Genomic DNA, 21,775 nt, shown 5'->3' on the forward strand with positions numbered 1-21,775 from the left:
CGTCCACAGCTACTGCAGCACGAGTTCAATCCCAGGCCAAGGAGGTGACCCACATGGCGCAGCAGGCCTCTTCTGTCTCACCCGCTGCTTCCCTCAGCAGTGTATTTCAGTCTGTCTGCCTGTTCTGCTCCCCACTCTGTCTCTGGTGAATCCTTTCCACCCCCCCCACCTCTGGCCTGTACCCCAGTTTTTGTGTGTATAAATAAATAAATCTTAAAAAAAAGAGAAATATACATTTGAGTTTTCTCCATATCTTTTTTTTTTAAGATTTATTTATTTATGCATACAAGAGCTGGGGTACAGGCCAGAGGTGGGGGGGTTGGTTAGAGGATTCACCAGAGACAGAGTGGGGAACAGAACAGGCAGGCTGACTGAAATACATTGCTGAGGGGAGCAGCGGGGGAGACAGGAGAGTCTGCTGCACCATATGTGGTCCTCCCTGGCTGGCTGGGGATCCAACTCGTGCTGCAGAGGCTGCAGATTGTTCCATAAGTGCTGTGTTTAACCCTTTCTGCCACCCGGGAGGCTCTCTCCATATCTTTTCATGACTTGATAGCTCATTTCTTTTTAGTGCTAAATAAATACCCTATTGTTTAGATGTACCACAGTTTGTTTTTTTAATCCATTTATCTACTGAAGGACATATTGGCTACTTCCAAGTTTTGGCAATTATGAGTAAAACTGCTATAAACATCCATGTCTTGGTTTTGTGTGGACCTAAGTTTTAAATTCCTTCAAATAAATGCCAAAGAGTGTAGTTGTTGAACTGCACGGTAAGAGTATGTGTAGTTTTGTAAGATACCACCAAACTATCTTCCAAAGTGGCTGTACTGCTTTGCATTCCCACCAGCAATGTACCAGTTATTATCACCAACCTTTGGTGTTACCAGTGTTCTGGATTTCGGCTGTACTAATAGGTATGTAGTGGTAGCTCATTGTTGTCTTAATTTGAATTTTCCTTATGACAAATGATGTAGACCGTATTTTCATATTTTCATTTGCCATAATATCTTCTTTGGTGAGGTGTGTCTTTTAAAGTCTTTGACCCATTATTAATCAGGTCGTTACTGTTGAGTTTTAAGAATTCTTTATATATTTTGGATGACAGTTCTCCCTCAGATGTCTTTTACAAATATTTTATCCCACTATGTGGCTTGCTTGTCTTTTAATTCTGTTGATACTGCCTTTCAAAGAGCAGACATTTTTAATTTTAATGAAGTCTGACTTTCAGTAATCACTTTCATAAATCATGTCTTTGGGCATAACCATACCCAGGTTCAACTAAGTTTTTGCCTGTTATCTTCTAGGATTTTTTGCATTTTGTATTTAGGTCTGTGATCCATTTTGAGCTAGTTTTTGTGAAAAATAGAAGCTCTGTATTTAGATTTTTTTTTTTTAATGTGTATATTCAATTGTTCCAGCACCATTTGTTGAAGAGACTCTGCTCCATTTTATTGCCTTCACTACTTTGTCAGAATTCAGCTAGCTATATTTATGTAGGTCTGTTTCTGGCCTCTGTTCCATTCTCATTGATCTGTTTGTCAGTGCCACACTGTCTTGATTACTGTAGCTCTACAGTAAGTCTTGAACTCAGGTAGCATTAATACTCCAATTTTTTTCCTCAGTATTGTGATGGCTGTTCTGGGTCCTTTGCCTTTCGTATAAACTTTAGGATCATTAGTTGTTAATATCTGTAAATTAACTTGCTGGAATTGGGATTGCATTGAATGTGTAGATCATGTTGGGAAGAACTGATATCTTGACTGTATTGAGTCTTCCTGTCCATGAGCAGGAAATACCTATTCATTTAGTTGTTCTTTGTTCAGCAGAGTTGTGAAGTTTTCTCATAAAGATCTTGTACATATTTTGTTAGATTTGTAGCTACAGGTTTCGTTTTTTGAGTGCTAATGCAAATAGTATTTTGTTTTTAATTTCAAAAATTACAAAAAGGAAAGCAGTAGACTTTTATATTTTAACCTTGTATCCTTCATCCTAGCTATAATTTCTTACTACTTAAGGACTCTTTTTCTCTGTTTTTCCTATTTTCTACATATATAACCATGTCATCTGCAAACAGACAGTGGTATATCTTCCTTTCCAATCTTTATACCTTATATTTCCTTTCTTTGCCTTACTGCGTTAACAAGGACTTCCAGTATGATGTTAAAAAGGAATGGTGAGAAGGGACCTCCTTGTCTTAAACCTGCTGTGAAAGCTTTGAGGTTTTTACCATTCAATATGATGCCTTAAGCGCTTTTTTGCAGTTGATTTTTATCAAGTTGAGAAAGTTCTGATCCATTTCTAGTTATCTGAAAGTTTTTATCATGAATGGATGTTGGATTTTGTCAAGTGCCTTTTCTGCTTCTATTAATATGATTGTGTGATTTTTTTTTTTTTTAGTGTCTTGATGTCCTGGATTATATTAATTAATTTCTTGAGTACTGAACTAGCCTAGCATTTCTAGGATAATCTCACTTGGTCATTATGTAAATCTTTTTCTAATTATTTGGATTTGATTTACTAATATTTTGTGAGGATTTTTGTATCTCTTCATAATAGTGGTCTGTAGTTTTCTTCTATATTTTTTTTTTAAGATTTATTTTATTTGTATGCATACAAGAGCTGGGTGCAGGCCAGAGATGGGGAGGGTGAGAGGATTCACCAGAGACAGCGTGGGGAGCAGAACAGGCAGATCTACTGAAATACACTGCTGAGGGGAGCAGGGGGCGAGTCAGGAGAGGTCTGTTGCGCCATGTGGGTTGCTCCCTGGCCGGGATCAAACTCGTGCTACAGAGGCTGCGGATTGCTTCATAGGTTGCGTCTTAACCTCTTGCACCACCAGGGAGGCCTCTTCTATTTTCTTTATCTGGTTAAGGTATTAGGGTAACATTGGACTCATGTACTGAATTAGCCTGTTTCTGTTCTCCTTCTGTCTTCTGAAAGTATTTAAAGAGAGTTGGTATAATTTCTTCCTTAAATGTTTGGTAGAATTTACCAAAGAAATTGTGTCTTGTATCATATCCATTTTGGACCTCTGAGTTCTATTTTGGGCTATTATTACTTACTGATTAAATTTCTTTAATAGATATAGAAATTCATTCCTTCATGATCATGAGTAGTAGTCCATTATATGAATATTTCACAATTTGTTTACACAGATGAAGATGTTGTACTAACATAAACTGACTCCTGTTGTTTCTGATAAGAAATTGGTGATAGTTGACATTGTTGTTTCATGCTTTATAGCGTGTAATTTTTTTTTTCCTATGGCTTCTTTCCAGATTTTCTCTATCTTTGCTTTTCAGCAGTTTGACTTTGATTTACTCAACTGTGGTTTTGAAGAAACCCTATTTAGGGTTTCTTGAGCTTCTTAATCTGTAGTTATGTCTTTCACCAATAATGTGAAATTTTCTAACTTAATTTTCAAAGATTTTTCTTCCTTCTGGGACTCTATTTTCACCTGTTTAACTTTTTGATAATTTCCTCTAGCTTATTGGAGACTGTTCACCCTTTCCAACCTTTTAAACTCTTCTTTTTATTGGATAATTTCATTGACATATCTTCAAATTCACTCACTCTTTCTTGTATCATTTCCATTCAGCTGTTAAACCATTGTAGAAAATTTCATGTTTTTATCTACATGAAATTCTAGAAAAGCCAAAATTATAGTGAGAGAAAACAAATTAGTGGTTGCCAGTGGCTCAGGGTGGAGGGGGAAGGGATTGACTGACAACTAGTAAATATTTTAGGCCTGCAAATTATACAGTCTCTGTCACAGCAACTCAATTCTGTTGTTGTAGAATGGAAGCAGCCATAGACATTATGTAAACAAAATGATTGTGGTTTTGTTCCTTAAAAACTTTATTTATAGAACTAGGTGGCTGCCTGAACTTGAACCACAGTCTGTAGTTTGCTAATCCTTCCTCTTCAATATGGAACATGTTCTTCATAGTTGGTAATTTGGGGCTTAATCCTGAGTATTGTGATTAATACATTGTAGATTATATGTTATATTCCTCCAAAAAGTCTTGATTTTTTTTAAGATTTATTTATTTATGCATACAAGAATTGGGGTACAGACCAGAGATGCGGGGAGTGAAAAGATTCACCAGAGACAGTGGGGAACAGAACAGGCAGACTGACTGAAATACACTGCTAAGGGGAGCAGCGGGTGAGATAGGAGAGGTCTTCCTCGCCATGTGGGTTTCTCCCTGGCCAGCCAGGAATCAAACTCATGCTGCAGAGGCTGCGGATTGCTTCATTGTGCGTTGCTTAACCCCTTGCACCACCAGGGAGGCCCCTTGATTTTTTTTTTTTAATTGCTTTATCAGGCAGTTTTCCTGGGTGGCCTTAAAAATCATTCTCTTGTTTGGTGGTGGCTTCTGTCATCTGTGTTCATTTCATTTAACTGTAGCTGGACTCCTTAGAGTTGTTTCTGTGCACAAATGGTTCATGGATCATCCAAGGATTTAGGCAGATTTATATGCAGTTTGGAGTTCCCCATCAGTGACACTTTCCCTTTGGGGATTTACTTCTCATTTTCCAGCTGTTATGGTAGCTCCCAATTTTGTCCTTTAGATTTTAGACTAGTAAGGCTGCAGTGTTTCTCTCTAGGTTTTAGCCATCAGCACAGAGCTGGCTGGCGTTTGCCATTAGATTAATAACCATAAAAAAAACAGGAAACAACAGTAATATTCACTTTTGCCAATTGTCGGTTTTTCAGTTTATGTCTGGTGCTTGTTTGTTCTCTAGTGTTCAAACAGGCACTCTTTTTTTTAACATTGTGTTTACAATTTATAGTTTTTGATCTGTTAGGAGTCACTCTGCCCTTAGTGGAAGTAGAATTTTAACATTTAGAAGGATAATGCTGACTGCATTAAGTTGGGCTAAAGGGTCAGTTAGACGGAATTTACAACCTAAACTGATGTCAGTAAGACATAGTTTCAGCAAGATAAAATGAGGGCATGATTTATGTGGCAAAGGAACCGAAATGAGAGGTATTCTGAGGCAGGAATAATGAGATTTGTGGACTGTTATAAAGAGAAGAGTAAGGATAGAGATATTTGGAATGGTAGAGATGGAGAATAATGAAACTAGAGCAGGTTTATGGCTTTGGGGGTGCAAGTTGTAAATTCTTTTCTTATGCTAACTCTTAATGGAGGTATACTTTACATAGTCAGTCCTTTATGTCCATGGTTGTGTATCTGCATGTTCAACTAATCACTGTGAAAAAATATGTACTATGTAGTTAGACTTACAATGGTTGTATCTATAGTGAACATATAAGACTTTTTTTCTTGTCATTAGTCCCTATATAGTACAGTGTAACAACTATTTATATAATGTTTACATTGCATTATGGTATAATCTATGGTATAATCTAAAGGTGATTTAAAGTATATGGGAGGAGGGCCTCCCCTGTTGGTGCAGTGGTTGAGCGCTGGGCTGTGAAGCTGCCTGCAGCCTCTGCAGCGAGGGTCTCACATGGCGCACAGACCTCTCCTGCTGTGCCCGCTGCTCCCCTTAGCAACATATTTCGTCAGTCTGCCTGTTCTGTTCCCCGCTCGGCTCTGGTAAATTCTCTCACCCTCCCACGCTTCTGACTGTATGCAGTGCTTGTATAAATAAAATAAATAAATCTTTAAAAAAAAATAAAGTATATGGGAGGAAATGTATAGGTTATATAGGTACTACACATATTTTTTAAAATTTTTTTGATTTTTAATTTTTTAAAAGATTTATTTATTTATTTATACAAGAACCAGGGTACAGGCCAGATTCGCAGGAGGGTGAGAGGATTCACCTGAGACAGAGCGGAGAACAGAACAGGCAGACTGATGAAATATACTGCTGAGGGGAGCTGCGGGCGAGACAGGACAGGTCTGCTGCTCCATGTGGGTCACTTCCCTCGCCAGGGATCAAACTTGGGCTGCAATGGCTGTGGATTACTTCAAGTGCTGCGACTTGACCCCTTGCACCACTAGGGAGGCCCCTATACACATATATAAGAGACTTGAGCATCCTATGATATTGGTATCAATAGGGGAATGGGGAGTTGTGTCCTGGAACCAATCCCCCATAGAGACCAAGGGATGACTGTGTATGATAAAATTCACCCATTTTAAGTGATGTGTTTTGTCACACGTATATGATTGTTTGATCACCAACATAATCATAAAATATTCCTATTACTCCAGGAAGTACCTTCATGACTCTGGAGTCCATTCCCTTTTCCACCTTAGCCACTGGCAACTACTTGTCTGTTTTCTCTCACTCAACATTTGCCTTTTCCAGAACTTAATGTACATAGAGTCACTCAATGTATAGCCTTTTAGGTCTTTTCCTTATGTAGGGTAAGCTTTTTATGATTGATTCATGTTGTGTCAATAGCTTATTTCTCTTAATTACTGAGTAATATGACTCCATATCTTCACCAATACTCTGTATTATCAGTCTTTGTAGATTTAGCCAATTTAGTAAGTGTTTAGTAATACCTGAACACTTACTAGAATGGTTTTAATATGGTGGTTTTCAATTGCATTTCCTTAATGACCAGTAATGTTGAGCATCTTTTCTGGTGACATAGCTGTTTGAATATTTGCTGTTTGTCCATTTTTAAACATAGCTGTTTGTCCATTTTTAAAAGGGACATTGTTTTCTTATTGAATATTTTCAGTGGAAGTTATTTTATCAGATAAATGTTTTACAGATATTTTCTCCCAGTCTGTAACTTGCTGTTGCATTTTCTAACAGTATCTTTTGAAATGCAAAAGTTTAAATTTTGATGAAGTCCAGTTTGTATTTTTTCTTGTGTTCTTTATAAGTATTTTGGGTCCCAAGAAATCTTTGCCTAATCCAAAGCAAAAATCAATTAGAAAAATGATACCCTCTACATTTTTGTAAGTCTCTTTAATGAAAGAAACAATTTTGTCTACTTCTCTATTTAATCTATTGCAGTATGTTGTTTTGATTAACATGTGAGGAAAATCCGAAAACTACATATATAAATATGTAGTTGGAAAAATTAAGGGGTATTTTAATAGCCCTTTTAGATAATTGTGGATATTTTTTAATAAATCTCTAAAATTTCACAAATGATAGTTTCTTCAACGTTAGTTGCAATATGGTTTTGAAATCACTTCAGTGAATTGTTACATTAAAATCCTTTGGCATAGGCCTTTCTGGTGGCACAGGGGTTAAAGTCTCAGCACTATCAGCTATTGCCAGCCACAGCTGCATGAGTTTGATCATCAGCCAGGGAGCTAATCCACATGGCACAGCAGACCTCTCTTGTCTTACCTGCTGCTCCCCTAAGCCGTGTATTTCAGTAGATCTACCTGTTCTGCTCCCTACTCTGTCTCTGGTGAATCCTGTCACCCCCACACCTCTGGCCTATACCCCAGTCCTTTCTTGCACATATAAAATAAATCTTTAAAAAAATAGTAAAATAAAATCCATGGGCTTATCTTTCACTTTGAATGGATTTTTAAATTTTTATTGAAATAATGTTGATTTACAATACTGTGTATGATTGGTTCATACCTCCTCAAATATTCACCACCATGAATGGATCTTTTTTTTTATATTTATTTTTTAAAATTAATTTATTTATATAAGCACTGGGTACAGTCAGAAGCGCAGGAGGGTGAGAGAATTCACCAGAGCCAGAGTGGAGAGCAGAACAGGGAGACCGATGAAGTACACTGCTGAGGGGAGCAGCAGGCGGCAGGAGAGATCTGTGTGCCATGTGGGACCCTCGCCTGGCAGTCGGGGATCAAACCAGCGCTGCAGAGGCTGCGGGCAGCTTCGCAACCCAGTGCTCAACCGCTGCGCCACTGGGGAGGCCCCATATGAACTTTTAAAAATTTTTTTACATGATTGTTCATTTTTAAAAAATATTTGCTTCCCATATTAGTTTCAGTGTCTTACAACTATGAATTAAACTGACAAAAGTAAGATTAACTGGAGGGGAAAACAAAGTTTACATTTATAATGTGCTTTTATATGGACAAATTCAATGATGAGTAACTCAAAGGAGTGGTTAAAATTTGGACTTCTATCTAAATAGGTAGAGGAGAGGGGGAGAAAAATACTTAGGAAAAAGCAAATGACTTCGTAGAAGGAAGGAGAAAGTGCACTTATGGGGCTCTTAAAAATAAATGGGTTTTCAGGAGAACAAAAAGGAGATTAAAAGTTTGTGAAAATATCTGTATAGGTTTGAATGACTTTTTTTTTTCTCTTTCAAGCCCATAAAACTCTCCTGGAGAAAGGATTTAGGTTAGGTTTTAATTGAATTCTCTCTTCTGGGAGTATATTTGCCCTGCAAAGGAATTTGTGATGTCCTTTATTCCCAGAAGTTGCTGCTGTAGTTAAGGGAAACTCTGAGCAGGCTTTTCCCCTCATCTGTTGAGTCTAAATGTCTGAAGCTTAAAATAATCTCTAGACCAGCGGAGAGGGGGGTGGGGGGGGTGGGGAAAGAAAGGACTAGAGTCAAAATAAGGGGGTGCAATTGTATGGGGAATATAACCAAAATGAAAATGCATACATTGTGCAAAGATGAAAAAAGATGGAAGAATTATATAAAATAAAATATTTAAATAAAAAAAAATCTCTAGACCAACTCGGGGGTTCCAAATGGTTCCCACAGTTGATTTGGTGACACAATGCATTAATAATTTGGAAACTACAACTGAGTTATGTGAATCTTCCAAATGTTGATGTTTTATTATATAATATTTAGAAGTATTATTTGTTCACATCACTATTGATCTCATTAAAATAGTGTTACAATAATGGGAAGCCTTTAATTTCCCAGTGGCCAATAAATATTTTCAATTCTAATTTTTGCTTGAAAGCTTGAGTCTTATGTTGGCAATAAATCATGTCTTTTTTTTTAATATAATAGTACTCATTCATTCTAAGAATGTGTTTGCTAAATACTTAAGTTCAAATAACCATAGTTTCTTAGTTATTCTTTAAGTAAAAATGTTACATGCAAAAGGAGACTAGTTCAGTTCACAACTCAAACACTCTCACAAGTGCTTTTCCTTTAGACAGCCATTGTACTTTGGCATGTGCATTTCATCAAAAAGAATATTAAAAATATACGTGTTTAACGATCTTAAGATTTGGTGCCATTATTTTTGCCCATTATAGTTTTCATGCTATAAGCACAGTATAAATGTCAACACAGTTGTTATGCAATAAACCATGAGATTCAACTTGGATTATATGAATGTTTCTTGTTTTTTTGCTAACATTTCACTTTGCATCATCTTTGATGTTTAGTTGGTGTCAGAGGTGAATATATACAAAATAGCTGGTTTAGCCATTTCTACATATTCATCTATTTGTAAAGTCATCATTCCACAGATGAGATCTTAACTGAGTCTTCAGATTTGCAGCATATTTAACTTGATAAATTACTATATGATTAGAAATTTGCACTGCCATGATTTACACACTTTTCATCCGGCGGGCATGTGGCTATGTCAGCTGTATGAGGTTGTTTCTCAAGTTAATGTAGTATAGTAACTTACCCTGCCTTTCACCTTTCTAGTTTGAAAGGCTTTAACAAGTTTTAAGAATTTATTACATCTCCATTTAAAATATTCACTTCCTTTTTTAAAAAATTCCAAATGGTTGTCTCAGAATTTCACAATGATTTTAACTGTCACAATATAATTAGAAAATACTCTCTGCTTAAGAGACAGTTAAATTATTAACATCTATAAAGTCAAGAGAAAGTGGCTCTTGTCATACTTTGATTTCTTGTTTACAGTTCTACCCAGTTTCTTTGGATTAAATTATTTCCATGAATAATTTAGCTCTAGGTCAGATAGCTCTAGGTCAGTTGCATCTTTTTTAGTACCTTTAGATATATATACATTGCAGCTTTGGGTTGAGAAAATGAGTCTTCTAATCTCCCCCTTTTTTCAGCCAATAATTCATTCTTAAGTATAAGAGAAAATTATAAGAAATTTTTTTTAGAAAAAAAAATTATTTTAAGGCTTAGGTTGAGCTGGGCTGCTGAGCCCAGCTCAGCCTGGGAGTCCCTGATGGATGCAGTGTTTCTAGTAACGCTCTATGAGTATTTGCCGCTTTTCTGCATCGCAATGATCTTTATTTGCTTTGTCCTGACCACTGGCCTGGTCTTGGGATGATTTGGTTGGGATGTTCCAGTAATTCTGAGAAATTCAGAAGAGATCTAGTTCAATACAAGAGTTTTCAAAAAGCAAATGAGACAAGTCAAGAATCCTTTCTGCTTAGAGATCACTAATCCATCTTCAGCTTCTTACAACTGGCATAACTTTGACAACAGATTGCCTTGAAGATAGCTTCCTGACATCCTACTGGGGATGCAGTGTTCAAAAATTATATGAAGCTCTACAGAAGCACTTTTATTGCTTCCAAATAAGCACTCCACAAGCATTGGAAGATGCGCTATATAGCGAATATCTCTATCAAGAACAGTATTTTATTAAAAAGGACAGCAAAGAAGAAATATATTGCCACTTACCAAGAGATACTAAAATTGAAGACTTTGGTACAGTGCCCAGATCACGCTATCCATTGGTAGGTAGCTCTGTTGACCTTAGCAGATGAGGATGGCCAAGAAATTTGATATTATTTCCATGGTGTCAGTAATTCATATTCCTGATAAGACTTACAAACTTTCCTGCAGAATATTATATCAATATTTACTCCTGGCTCAAGGTCAATTTCATGACCTTAAGCAACGTTTCATGTCTGCAAATAATAATTCCACTCCCTCCAACAATTCCTCACAAGAAGAAAGAAACATAGACCAGAGTTTGTTAGAAAAAGCTGGACTATCTGAAAGTGAGGTAGAGCCTCCTGAGGAGAACACCAAGGACTGTGTTGTTTGCCAAAATGAAACTGTGAACTGGGTACTCTTGCCATGTAGACACACGTGCTTGTGTGATGCCTGTGTTAAGTATTTTCAGCAGTGCCCAATGTGCAGGCAATTTGTTCAGGAATCTTTTGCACTTTGCAGTCAAAAGGAACAAGATAAAGATAAACTGAAAACTCATTGAGGATGTTGTTACAACTGAAGAATGCACCTTTCACTGAAGAGGCAGAAATTTGTGTTCTTGGACTTAATCATAACATGGAATCTACAATACTGTCGGTGTTTTAATGCATATTTGTATGGTATATGGATATCATAAATATGGTGTATGGTATATGAAAATTAATTATTCCTTTTCTGTTCAGTGTGGTACATACTGAAATATGATCTGTATTACTCAACTCTTGAGAAGGATGCTTTATCAGCTAAAAGAGTTCATATAATGTAGATTAGAAAAATTCTGAAAAACAATCCATCTAAAATTTGAGGAGGTAAAAGTCTTAAGATTTCTGAATGTTTTTCTTTTGACATAATCTGGAGTGCAATTGGGAAAAAATAGAATTATTCTTAAAGTAATTCTATGTTCCTGCTTTTCAAAGGAGATGGAAAGGGCTTGTAACTTTAAATCCTTCCCAGAATAACAGTTTTTTTTTAATATATAAATTACCATCTGTTTGGTTTCTAATTTTCCTTGTAATCAGTCATATAAATATAAGTCTTAATTTTTAAATATAGTTTCTTAAATTTTAAATACAAAATACAATTCTGCACTGTGCATACCATATCAGATTAAAATGATGCTCATCTATAGAAGACAGATATATACAAAGTGGATAATAAAATTTCTTGGATAATTTAGTGTCAAATTTGATTAGTCACTGTGCTCTACCAGCAAGCATCTGTGATACTCTTAATGCCTTACCTTTGATTTTCTCCTGCATAGCAAATCCATCTAAAATTGGTGGTGGTTTGGGAATTTGGAGTCAGAGAAATCAGAGAAATATTTTTTCTAGTATGTTTTTATTCCAAATAAACCCCAAATCTTTCTGAATCATAAAAAAAAAAACCCAAAAACTAATTTTAGATGTATCTTAAAAATTGAGAAAAACTTAAAAAGTTTTATTGCAAAACTAAATAACAAAAGTACCTGTTTTTACCTAGATTGAAATTTTGCAGTAATAGTTTATGGGACAATAATGGGTTTATAGAAATTATCACTAGGATAAGTAAAGGTAGCTAGCAAGTGCACAGGACAAGTGCCAAGAGGGAAGGTCATTGAGAGCATAACCCATACCCTACCTGAGAAAATGCTAGAAAGCATAAGAATACTAAAGCATATTTAGGAGATCCCAGAATAAGGTCTCATTACAATGTTGACAGGAAAAAAAAAATCCTAGTTGACTTTGAACAAAATGACATTACTTGAGGACCTGATTTCAATATAGTTCATTTTACTTAAAGCTGCAATTTCCAAGAACTTATGGATGACACTGAGTCAAGACTTATTGTATTCCATTAGCCATCAGAGTGATGGTATTATCACATGTCATGTAGCCTTAGGAAAAGTCCATTGTAGATTCATGAAAGAATGAGAGTGGATTTTGGCAAATAATTTTAGTGTTAATATGAAATTCATTTTTGCCTCATAGTGCAGGCCCTCAAAGGTATTTGGGGACAGTGGACTGTGTTTTGTAAACTGCTGTTTTAGATTACTTCTTCCATGCCTCGAGTTTTTTTTTCTATGCTGTGGTACTCTCATCTGACAACACTATCAAGTGTTGGACTTTTTTTGACTTTTACATCCATTGCCTGCTCTCCTACCCAGACCACTTCCTTAACTTGGTGCACATGTTATTTGATCTGCCCAGAATTTCTTTGTACATTTTGTTCACCTGGTAAACTACTAGAGCTTCTTGTGTAGGAACTAGATATCTTTATATCTGCAGGGTGCCTAGCCCACAGATTTTGTTGAATTGAATTGAGTCAAGGAAGAATTCTAGACTCATAATAAGTTTGCAGTTTGTCCGAGGGTAAATTTTTTCTGTTTATGTCTGATCTCATTCAGTCTACATTGGTTTGTATTTTCTTCAGTTCAGGGAAAAAAGATTTTATAACCAACCCCAAATTCAGGACAGAAAGCTCCTATAAATTAATGCAATAGTTTTTGGCTTGTTTGGTTTATTTTCTTTTGCCCAGCCTAGAATATAATATATTCTAAAAGGAAGATATGTTGACTGAAAACTCTATATCATAACTTTTAGTTTGTTTTTTACTGTTGAGTGTATTTCACAAGACATGTAGCATCTGCTTCTCTCCGTTAAATATCACCTGATTTCCACCACCACTTGTGGTGAAAAAGTGTATTCATATATTTTAGTTTCTGTGAGAGAAAATGTTCTAACATCTATATGATAACTAACTTTATTATTAAGTTCTTGGTATATACCAGAGTATTCTAAGTGTTACTGATAATAACTCATTTAATGTGCATAATGGCTCTATGTGAGGTAGCTTCTTTTATTATCCCCATTTTACTTTAGGAAAACAAGGCGCAGAAAGGTTAAGTAACTTGCCAAAGGTTACGTAGAGTAAGAGTCTGGATTTGAAATCAGAGCTTAGCTTGGCTCCAGAGGCTGTTCTCTTAACTACTGTAAGTAGCTTCCTCTCAAATATACATTACTTTTATCATCAACTTATGTTTTGTACATATGCACGGATGCTCATTGTAGTGTGATTTGTAATCATGAAATTGAAAATAATTTAAGAGAAACTTAAATAATGGCATATATGTACAATGGATAGTTATTTTTAAATCACATTTTACAGCAAACTATTAATATTTTTTCTAACGTTTAAACATGAATTTGAAGGGGTGAAGTAAGATTATGAATTTTTTCTTTATAAATTTTGTGATGGTTTCAAATATGATTTATATTATTGTTAAAAACAAGAAACAGGCCCCAAATGGAGTTCCTTATGCTAAGGTCATTAGCACCAAACGGAGACAACTTATAGAGTTTCAGCTCTCCTAGAAATGGCTTCTTAAACGATCTGGAATCAGGGTTCAGCACTAGTTACGTAATTGGCTTAATAAAAGCTGCCATCCGCGAAAGGAAAGTGACTGTAAATAACCAGTATTTTGCTTAGTTTGACTCCCTTATTCCTACTTAGTGCATCTCATCAAGGATCTTTCATTTTGTACATCTCTTTTCTGACTGCTAAAATGGATACTGCTTGATTCATGAATAGTTGAATAAGGCTAATAAGCTCTTAAAAATAAATAAATAAAAGTCACCTTTTTGAAGACTACTTAATGATCTGGAAAATACATTACATTGAAAAAGTAAGGAGAAAACCAGTTTTTGTTCAAAAGCATATATAATGGGTTTGGGTGTTACTTATACATTCATAAATACACATTTATTTTAAAAGTCTAGAAGTTAATACTGATTCTTTTTGAGTAGTGCAACTATAGGAAATCAAATTTAAGAAACAATTAAAAATTTTGGATGCCTCCCCCGGTCTAGGTACTATATTAAATTCTATATGTGTATTTTCTTGGTAAACTTTCCCATCAGCTCCATGATGTGGGTCCTACTCACTTTTCAAGTGAAGAAACTGAAGCCTAGAAAAATTAAGTAACTTGTCTAGGGTCAATATAAACACTAAGTAGAAGAACTAGCATCTGTATATTTAACACTTTTTGGTTTATTTCTCCTAAACTTTTTATGATTTATATTTACATAATCAAAAACAAAATTAAAATGTTAAATTAAGCAAGCATATTGGGACCTACAACAAATCAGACTGATACAATCTGATAGGATTTATTAATTTGAATTATTGAGTCCCTAAATTAGCTATTGCAAAACAGCGGAAGTATGGGACTTGAAAGACACTAAACCAAGCATTTGAAAATGTTAAAATATACTGAGTGTTTTCTAGTTTGTCAAGGATTTTTTTTTGTTGACCATTTACTATGGAGAACTGACTTTTTTCCTCCAGCATGGATTGCAGCTATTACTCTTTAATGAAGTGAAATATGATATATATGTTACAGGTTAATTAGCATATGATAAGGCCTAGCATTTTTATGATTAAGAATTCCTTATCCATTTTTGTTGTGGTTGCAAGTAGTTCCATGAGTTTTGTTATATGCCAGTGAGATAAATATGATTAAATGCTCAAATGAAAAGATTTCTTTGTGTGAAAATGTATAGACTGTCCCCTATGGGCGTGGAGAGAGACTTTTTCTAGTATAAGAGTGTATCTATAGGGCCTCCCCGGTGGCTCAGTGGTTGACCGCTGGGTTGCGAAGCTGCCCGCGGCCTCTGAGGCACTGGTTCGATCCCCGGCTGCTCCCCGGCCACTGCAGGAGGGTCCTGCATGGTGCACAGACCTCTCCTGCAGCCCGCTGCTCCCCTCAGCAGTGTACTTCGGTCCTTCTGCCTGCTTTGCTCCCCGCTCTGGCTCTGGTGAATTCTCTTACCCTCCGTGCTTCTGACTGTACCCAGTGCTTGTATAAATAAATCTTTAAAAAAAAAAAAAGAGTGTATCTATAGTTGACAACTATATTTCAGAAAGTTAGAGATAGTGAGCATACACAGTCTTCAGGAATAACATTGATAACAGAAGACAGCTGTTATGTTTTCTCATAATTATTCCAGTGTCAAAATTGACTTCATCGGCTAAACGGATTATTAATTAAGCCCATACGGCTATCCAATATATTCTCATGGTAAGAGGATTCTGACTCCTTTTTAAATTAGCTGTTTTGCAATAGCTAATTTAGGGACTCAGTAATTCTCTCTACACACTTTCAGTGTTGTAGAAGGAAAACACAGTTACCTATAAAACTTTTGTCTAAAAGCTACTTGAGACTTCTTCCTCTGGGAGGAAATTAATTTGGGAAGACAACACATACAGATTAATGAAGAAATGCCTACCTCATCATTTTTTAAAATTATTTATATATTTTTTACATTTTACTTTATTGCATTTACATTTATTTTACATTTTACATTTATCATTGTTCATTTTTTTTTTTTACAGTGTTTGCTTTCTTTTCTCAGGTGTAGTCCCCATAGAATTTCCACTACCAATGTACCTGTGCACCATCACCATAGTCCCTTGTGCTCTTCCTGCTCATCTCATCATTTCTGTTACTCAAATAGACCATGTCAATAGAGAACACTAATGTTAGTGAATCACCGAATGTGTGTGTCACATGCATACACACCTATACTTTGTGAACTAGAGAACAGCAATGTATGGATAAATGGATCAAATGAAAGAAGGCCATGTTAAGTGAATCATTCCCTTTCAGATATGTGTAAAGTTACTGAGAGAAAACAATAATGTTTCTGTCACTGAAGAAAAGTGGGAACATTTATTTTAAGATACAAATCTTCCCAACCTTTTTTTTAAAGATTTATTTATGCATACAAGAACTGGAGTGTAGGCCAGAAGTGCGAGGGTTGAGAGGATTCACCAGAGACAAGGAGGGAGGGCAGAACAGGCAGATCTACTGAAATACACTGCTGAGGGGAGCAGCAGGTGAGACAAGAGAGGGCTGCTGCACCATGTGTGTTAGTTCCCTGGCTGGGGATCAGACTCATGCCACAGTGGCTGGCAATAGCTTGATAGCACTAAGACTTTAACTCCCGTGCCACCGGAGAGGCCTCTTCCCAACCTTTTCTTCTTATTTTTGCTTTTAAAAATCGAATGAAAAGAGGGCCTCCCCAGTGATGCAGGGATTAAAGACAGTGCTATCAAGCTGTCGCCTGCCACTGCAGCACCAAGTTCGATCCCCGCCTGGCCAGGGAGCTAGCCCACATGGCGCAGCAGATCTCTCGTCTTGTCTGCTGCTCCCGTCAGCAGTGTATTCCATTCAGCCTGCCTGTTCTGCTCCCCACTCTCTGGTGAAACCTCTCACCCCTTGCATCTGTGGTCTACACCCCAGTTCTTATCATAAATAAATAAATCTTTTTTTTAAAATCTAGTGAAAAGAATTTAAATACTTTCATACTCTTCTGCTCACTGATCTGGGGTTAATCATGCTGCTTTCAGCCAGGTAACTTGCTATTATCAAGTGTAATACAAGAAAATTCTTTTGCTGGTTCTGTTCCTTTATTGACATCTTTAATCCTTAGGTAGGTGACTGGCCCACATCCTGGGGAATCCCCTAGTACTGGGCAAGCTGGGACAATTGGTCACCCCAATCTTGAGTGTGTGTATATTACAGTCTAAGGATAGGACCAGGGTGGGGCATAAGAATGGAGAAAACTGATGAGAATGAGAAGTCCTGAGGTGTGAAGAGAATACTTTTTCCTTTTGAAGATTGTTTACTACAGCTGAGGAAATGTGAAAATCTGTAAACCCATAAACTATGTGCTTAGTAGTGAATTGGTGACAGCTACTTTAGAGATAAGTATTAAATGGACTTCCATGTTTGATCCTGCATTCTTCAATACCCATACTAAAAGACAAGTTGGGAAATAAATGGAATACTGTAATGATTCTGAACTGTCCTTCAACACAGAAAGAACATTTTGCCTTTAGTAGGTTTTGGTTCCTGCTCTAGGTGACTTTATTTTAACAAGTGGAGATGTAAACATTTTTATTTTTAAAATATTGGTCTTTATGTAATTACTGATGATTTTCAACATTATGTCTCTATCTAAAGTGAACACTTAGACTATGACGTCCCATTACACACTGGCAGGCCAATTTTGGGCTTTACTTTTGTCTTGGTGTCCCTTAGAAAACTCCTTTCTCCGCTTAGATTTGTTCTTGGTTTCTTATCTTACAGAGAAGTGTGGGAAATGGAACTGGATAGACTCAAGAATCAGGATGGTGAAATTAATAGGAACATTATGGAAGAGACAGAGCGGGCCTGGAAGGCAGAGGTGAGAAGAGCTGATATGTTGAAGGCCTTGATTTAGGGCTTCCAAATGATACATACTTTTGGTTTCATATACAACTAAGCCATACAAATATACCAAATAGCCATAGAACATTTATCTGTGGGTAACTCCATGTGTGTAAAATTAATAAAGTATTTGCATATGTATGTGGTTTCTTTAGATCTTATCACTAGAGAGTCGGAAAGAATTGCTGGTATTGAAATTAGAAGAAGCAGAAAAAGAGGCAGAACTGCACCTTACTTACCTTAAGTAAGTACATTTCCATTCTAGATTTTTTATGGTCTTGCAGTTTTGTGGGGTTTTTGTTTGTTTTAGTTTAGGTTTTTGAAACTCTAGGCTAGCTAGTCTGGCACTTTATCTTCACAGAAATTTCAGGGCCATCTCTGTGCAGTAGTAATTGTTCAGTGATTTCTCTTCCTGAATTCTAAACTTCCTCACTCTAACTCTTCCCCTTTACAGTTTATTGTTTTCTACTTATTTGTATAAACAGTATCTTTTATGTATCAAAGCATAACAAATATCTTAGGAGATTTGTTTTTTACCTTTTTCTACCATGTATCTGGAGGACTCCTATGGCATTTTCAGGCAGGCAAGAACGTGCTCTCTCTCTGTGATTGGTCCTTTTTCTCCAGTATTTGACTTAAAAAATGGTGGAATTAAAATGAGGCAAAGCGGGCCTCCCCAGTGGCGCAGCGGTTGAGCGCTGGGTTGCGAAGCTGCCCGCAGCCTCTGCGGCGCCGGTTCGATCCCTGGCTGCTCCCCGGCCACCGGAGGAGGATCCCACATGGCGCGCAGACCTCTCCTGCCGCCCGCTGCTCCCCTCAGCAGTGTACTTCAGTCCTTCTGCCTGCTCTGCTCCCCGCTCTGGCTCTGGTGAATTCTCTCACCCTCCCGTGCTTCTGACTGTACCCAGTGCATGTATAAACAAAACAAAAACAAAACAAACAAATAAATAAATAAAACATGCCTCTATTAAAAAAAAAAAAAAATGAGGCAAAGCTTAGAACCTTGGCCTTCTGAACCTGCTCTCAACTCTTCTTTCCAGACCCATTAGCCAACCACTGTTCTCCTACTTCAGAGAGTTAGAAATTAGGCTTTCTTTAATTCTATCAATTACTGTTCATTTCTTAAAAGGTCAACTCCCCCAACGCTAGAGACTGTTCGTTCAAAACAGGAGTGGGAGACAAGACTGAACGGAGTTCGGATAATGAAAAAGAATGTTCGGGTAAGTGTGGTACTAGGCAATCATTGAGTCAGAGTTGATCTGTGCTTAAACAGTTGTGGTGACAGGAGGAATTTATTACATTTCCACTTAGGGCCTGTCCTTCTATTTCCCTTGTTTCCTGATACTAGATGGTGCTCCCTTTATAGAGCGGCTCATTCAACTTAGCAGTAAATAGTATTCCTTTCCTTTCACTCTTTTTCAGGACCAATTTAATAGTCATATTCAGCTAGTAAGGAATGGAGCCAAGTTGAGCAGTCTTCCTCAAATCCCTACTCCCACTTTGCCTCCACCCCCATCAGAGGTAGGTGGCACCTTTGGGGAAACTCCTTTCTGTGGTGGTGGCAAGAGCCTAGAGTCTTTCACTTCTTTATATAATGATATTGGATACTTGGTGCAAGAGTTGCTCATTGATTCCTGCTCCAATTTCCTAAACTTAGATTTTTCTCCCTTTCTCGTGCCCACCATCTCTTCTCTTCTGCAGACAGACTTCATGCTTCAGGTGTTTCAGCCCAGCCCCTCTCTGGCTCCTCGGATGCCCTTCTCCATTGGGCAGGTCACAATGCCCATGGTTATGCCCAGTGCAGATCCCCGTTCCTTGTCTTTCCCAATCCTGAACCCTTCCCTTTCCCAGCCCAACCAACCTTCCCCACCCCTTCCTGGCACCCATGGGAGAAATAGCCCTGGCTTGGGTTCCCTTGTTGGCCCCCATGGTCCACACGTGCCCCCTGCCGCCTCCATCCCGCCTCCCCCAGGCTTGGGCGGTGTTAAGGCTTCTACTGAAACTCCCCGGCCCCAACCAGTAGACAAACTGGAGAAAATCCTGGAGAAGCTGCTGACACGGTTCCCACAATGCAATAAGTAAGTATTTTTTAAGATCCATTTAAAAAAATATTCATTTGAAATGTATACGGGTTAAAAATGGGTGGTTCCATGGATATTCCCCATGAGTATAGCACAGAGTCTTTCTCAACATTTTTCTTTCTTAGGGCACAAATGACCAATATTCTTCAGCAAATCAAGACAGCACGAACCACCATGGCAGGCCTAACCATGGAGGAGCTGATCCAGTTGGTAGCTGCACGATTGGCAGAACATGAGCGGATGGCAGCAAGTACTCAGGTAAAAAAAGGTGTGGGGGGAGTTTAGTATGGGGGGAGGTGCTTAGACCTGCTGAGATGTCGGGAAAGGCAGATTTCAGAAGAATTTGGGCTGGGAAGCAGCATTGCAGCCATGGGTGTTTAGGTGCCTATTCTCTTTTTTCCTTTGCTGGACTGGGAAACAATTGATTCCGTTGTATTACATATTCTGTTATGCTGGCTCTTCCCTTATTCTGACAGTCTTTCTGCCTACAGCCACTTGGTCGGATCCGGGCCTTGTTCCCTGCTCCATTGGCCCAAATCAACACTCCAATGTTCTTGCCTTCTGCCCAAGTTTCATATCCTGGACGGTCTTCACATGTAAGACTTCTTTTCTTTGAAAACTGGCATGTTCGTTGAGTCTGGGGGGTGAGGAGGGAGTGGGTTGATAAGTGGTGCAGGAAGAAACTGTCATCTCATCAGCTGGGTTGTTGACAGCCCTAAATGGGAAAATGCAAGTACTTTTGGCAAGGATCTATATTTGAACTTTATTTCTTTTGGTGTAAAATCTTTTTGCTACATGGAATGAGTGGATGCAATCATGGGCATGAAAAGCAAGGGGACACAGAGGTTCCTTACTCATTTGACTTTTCTTCCTTTGCTCTGCAGGCTCCAGCCACCTGTAAGCTGTGTCTAATGTGCCAGAAACTTGTCCAGCCCAGTGAGCTCCATCCAATGACATGTACCCATGTGTTACACAAGGAGGTTGGTGCTACATAGCTTCCTAATTTTCTACTCTCTTTTCTTACAGCTGAGATAATTTAATTTTGTTGAGCTGCTTTACTGTGCTGAAGCTCATCATTAAAATCTAAACAAGGAAGGCCTTCTGTAAATTGTGGCTAAAACATCAGCAGAATTCAGAATACTGGCAGCTGAGATCTCCCAGCTTCCTTTTATCTCATTTCCTGTAGGGCGCAACATAAACATTACATACTAGAACACTGATAGGTCACTTTCTTGGAAAATAAACCATAAGATGTATATATCCGTTGTTTCAAATATAGCATTATCAAGAGACTTTGCTTAGATGAGAATAGGGAACCTGAATATGAGATAAGTAACTCCATTAACAAAACAGCTTAAAGATCTGCCTATTAGAAATTATCTTCACCAACTGCCAGGTTACTCCTATTTGTCTTATTATGTTACCAGGCAGAGTTAAGACTTAGCAGCAGGGATGGTTTCTTCTTTAGTCTTTGTTATGTTCATTTTGTTCTTCCAAGAGGTAAAAACTGAATTTACATGTAAATTCTTGGTGAGGGAAAATCCTAAATGAGATTTGAGGGTGATGGGTATTCAAAAATGGAAACTCAAGCTGCACTGGATACTCAACAGAAAGCATCACAGTCTTGATTAGCCAGTGGTTAATGTTGCCTATACAAAGGAACAGGTTTACCTGCTCTGAAGAGCCAATGAAATAACCTTTCTAATCGCCCATGGTAAGAGCTATCCTGACTTAGTCTACACTTAAACCTATTGAATGCTTCGTGACACTCTCTTCCCTCCAGCATTCCAGCTAACCCTGAGATGTGTCTTTCTTTCTTTCTAGTGTATCAAATTCTGGGCCCAGACCAACACAAATGACGCTTGTCCTTTTTGTCCGACTCTTAAATGA

General features: G+C 37.6%; 1 protein-coding gene across 4 annotated transcripts in view; it reads left to right on the top strand.

The window, feature by feature from the left end:
- RNF214 (ring finger protein 214) overlaps positions 1-21,775 on the top strand; it is a gene marked incomplete at both ends in the record, with an annotated part of 36,619 nt that extends 14,844 nt beyond the window's left edge. For 2 of the 4 annotated variants that reach the window (XM_084250554.1, XM_084250552.1), the window contains 9 exons: positions 17,685-17,781; positions 17,960-18,048; positions 18,934-19,024; positions 19,227-19,325; positions 19,506-19,882; positions 20,011-20,143; positions 20,377-20,481; positions 20,770-20,865; positions 21,710-21,775. In XM_084250554.1, the coding sequence (XP_084106680.1) occupies positions 17,685-17,781; positions 17,960-18,048; positions 18,934-19,024; positions 19,227-19,325; positions 19,506-19,882; positions 20,011-20,143; positions 20,377-20,481; positions 20,770-20,865; positions 21,710-21,775 (1,153 nt within the window). The remainder of the gene's footprint in view (positions 1-17,684; positions 17,782-17,959; positions 18,049-18,933; positions 19,025-19,226; positions 19,326-19,505; positions 19,883-20,010; positions 20,144-20,376; positions 20,482-20,769; positions 20,866-21,709) is intronic. The other 2 variants (XM_084250551.1, XM_084250553.1) reach the window with 1 other exon arrangement.

Source organism: Talpa europaea (genome assembly GCF_964194135.1).
Source record: "Talpa europaea genome assembly, chromosome: 12".
NCBI lineage: Eukaryota > Metazoa > Chordata > Mammalia > Eulipotyphla > Talpidae > Talpa > Talpa europaea.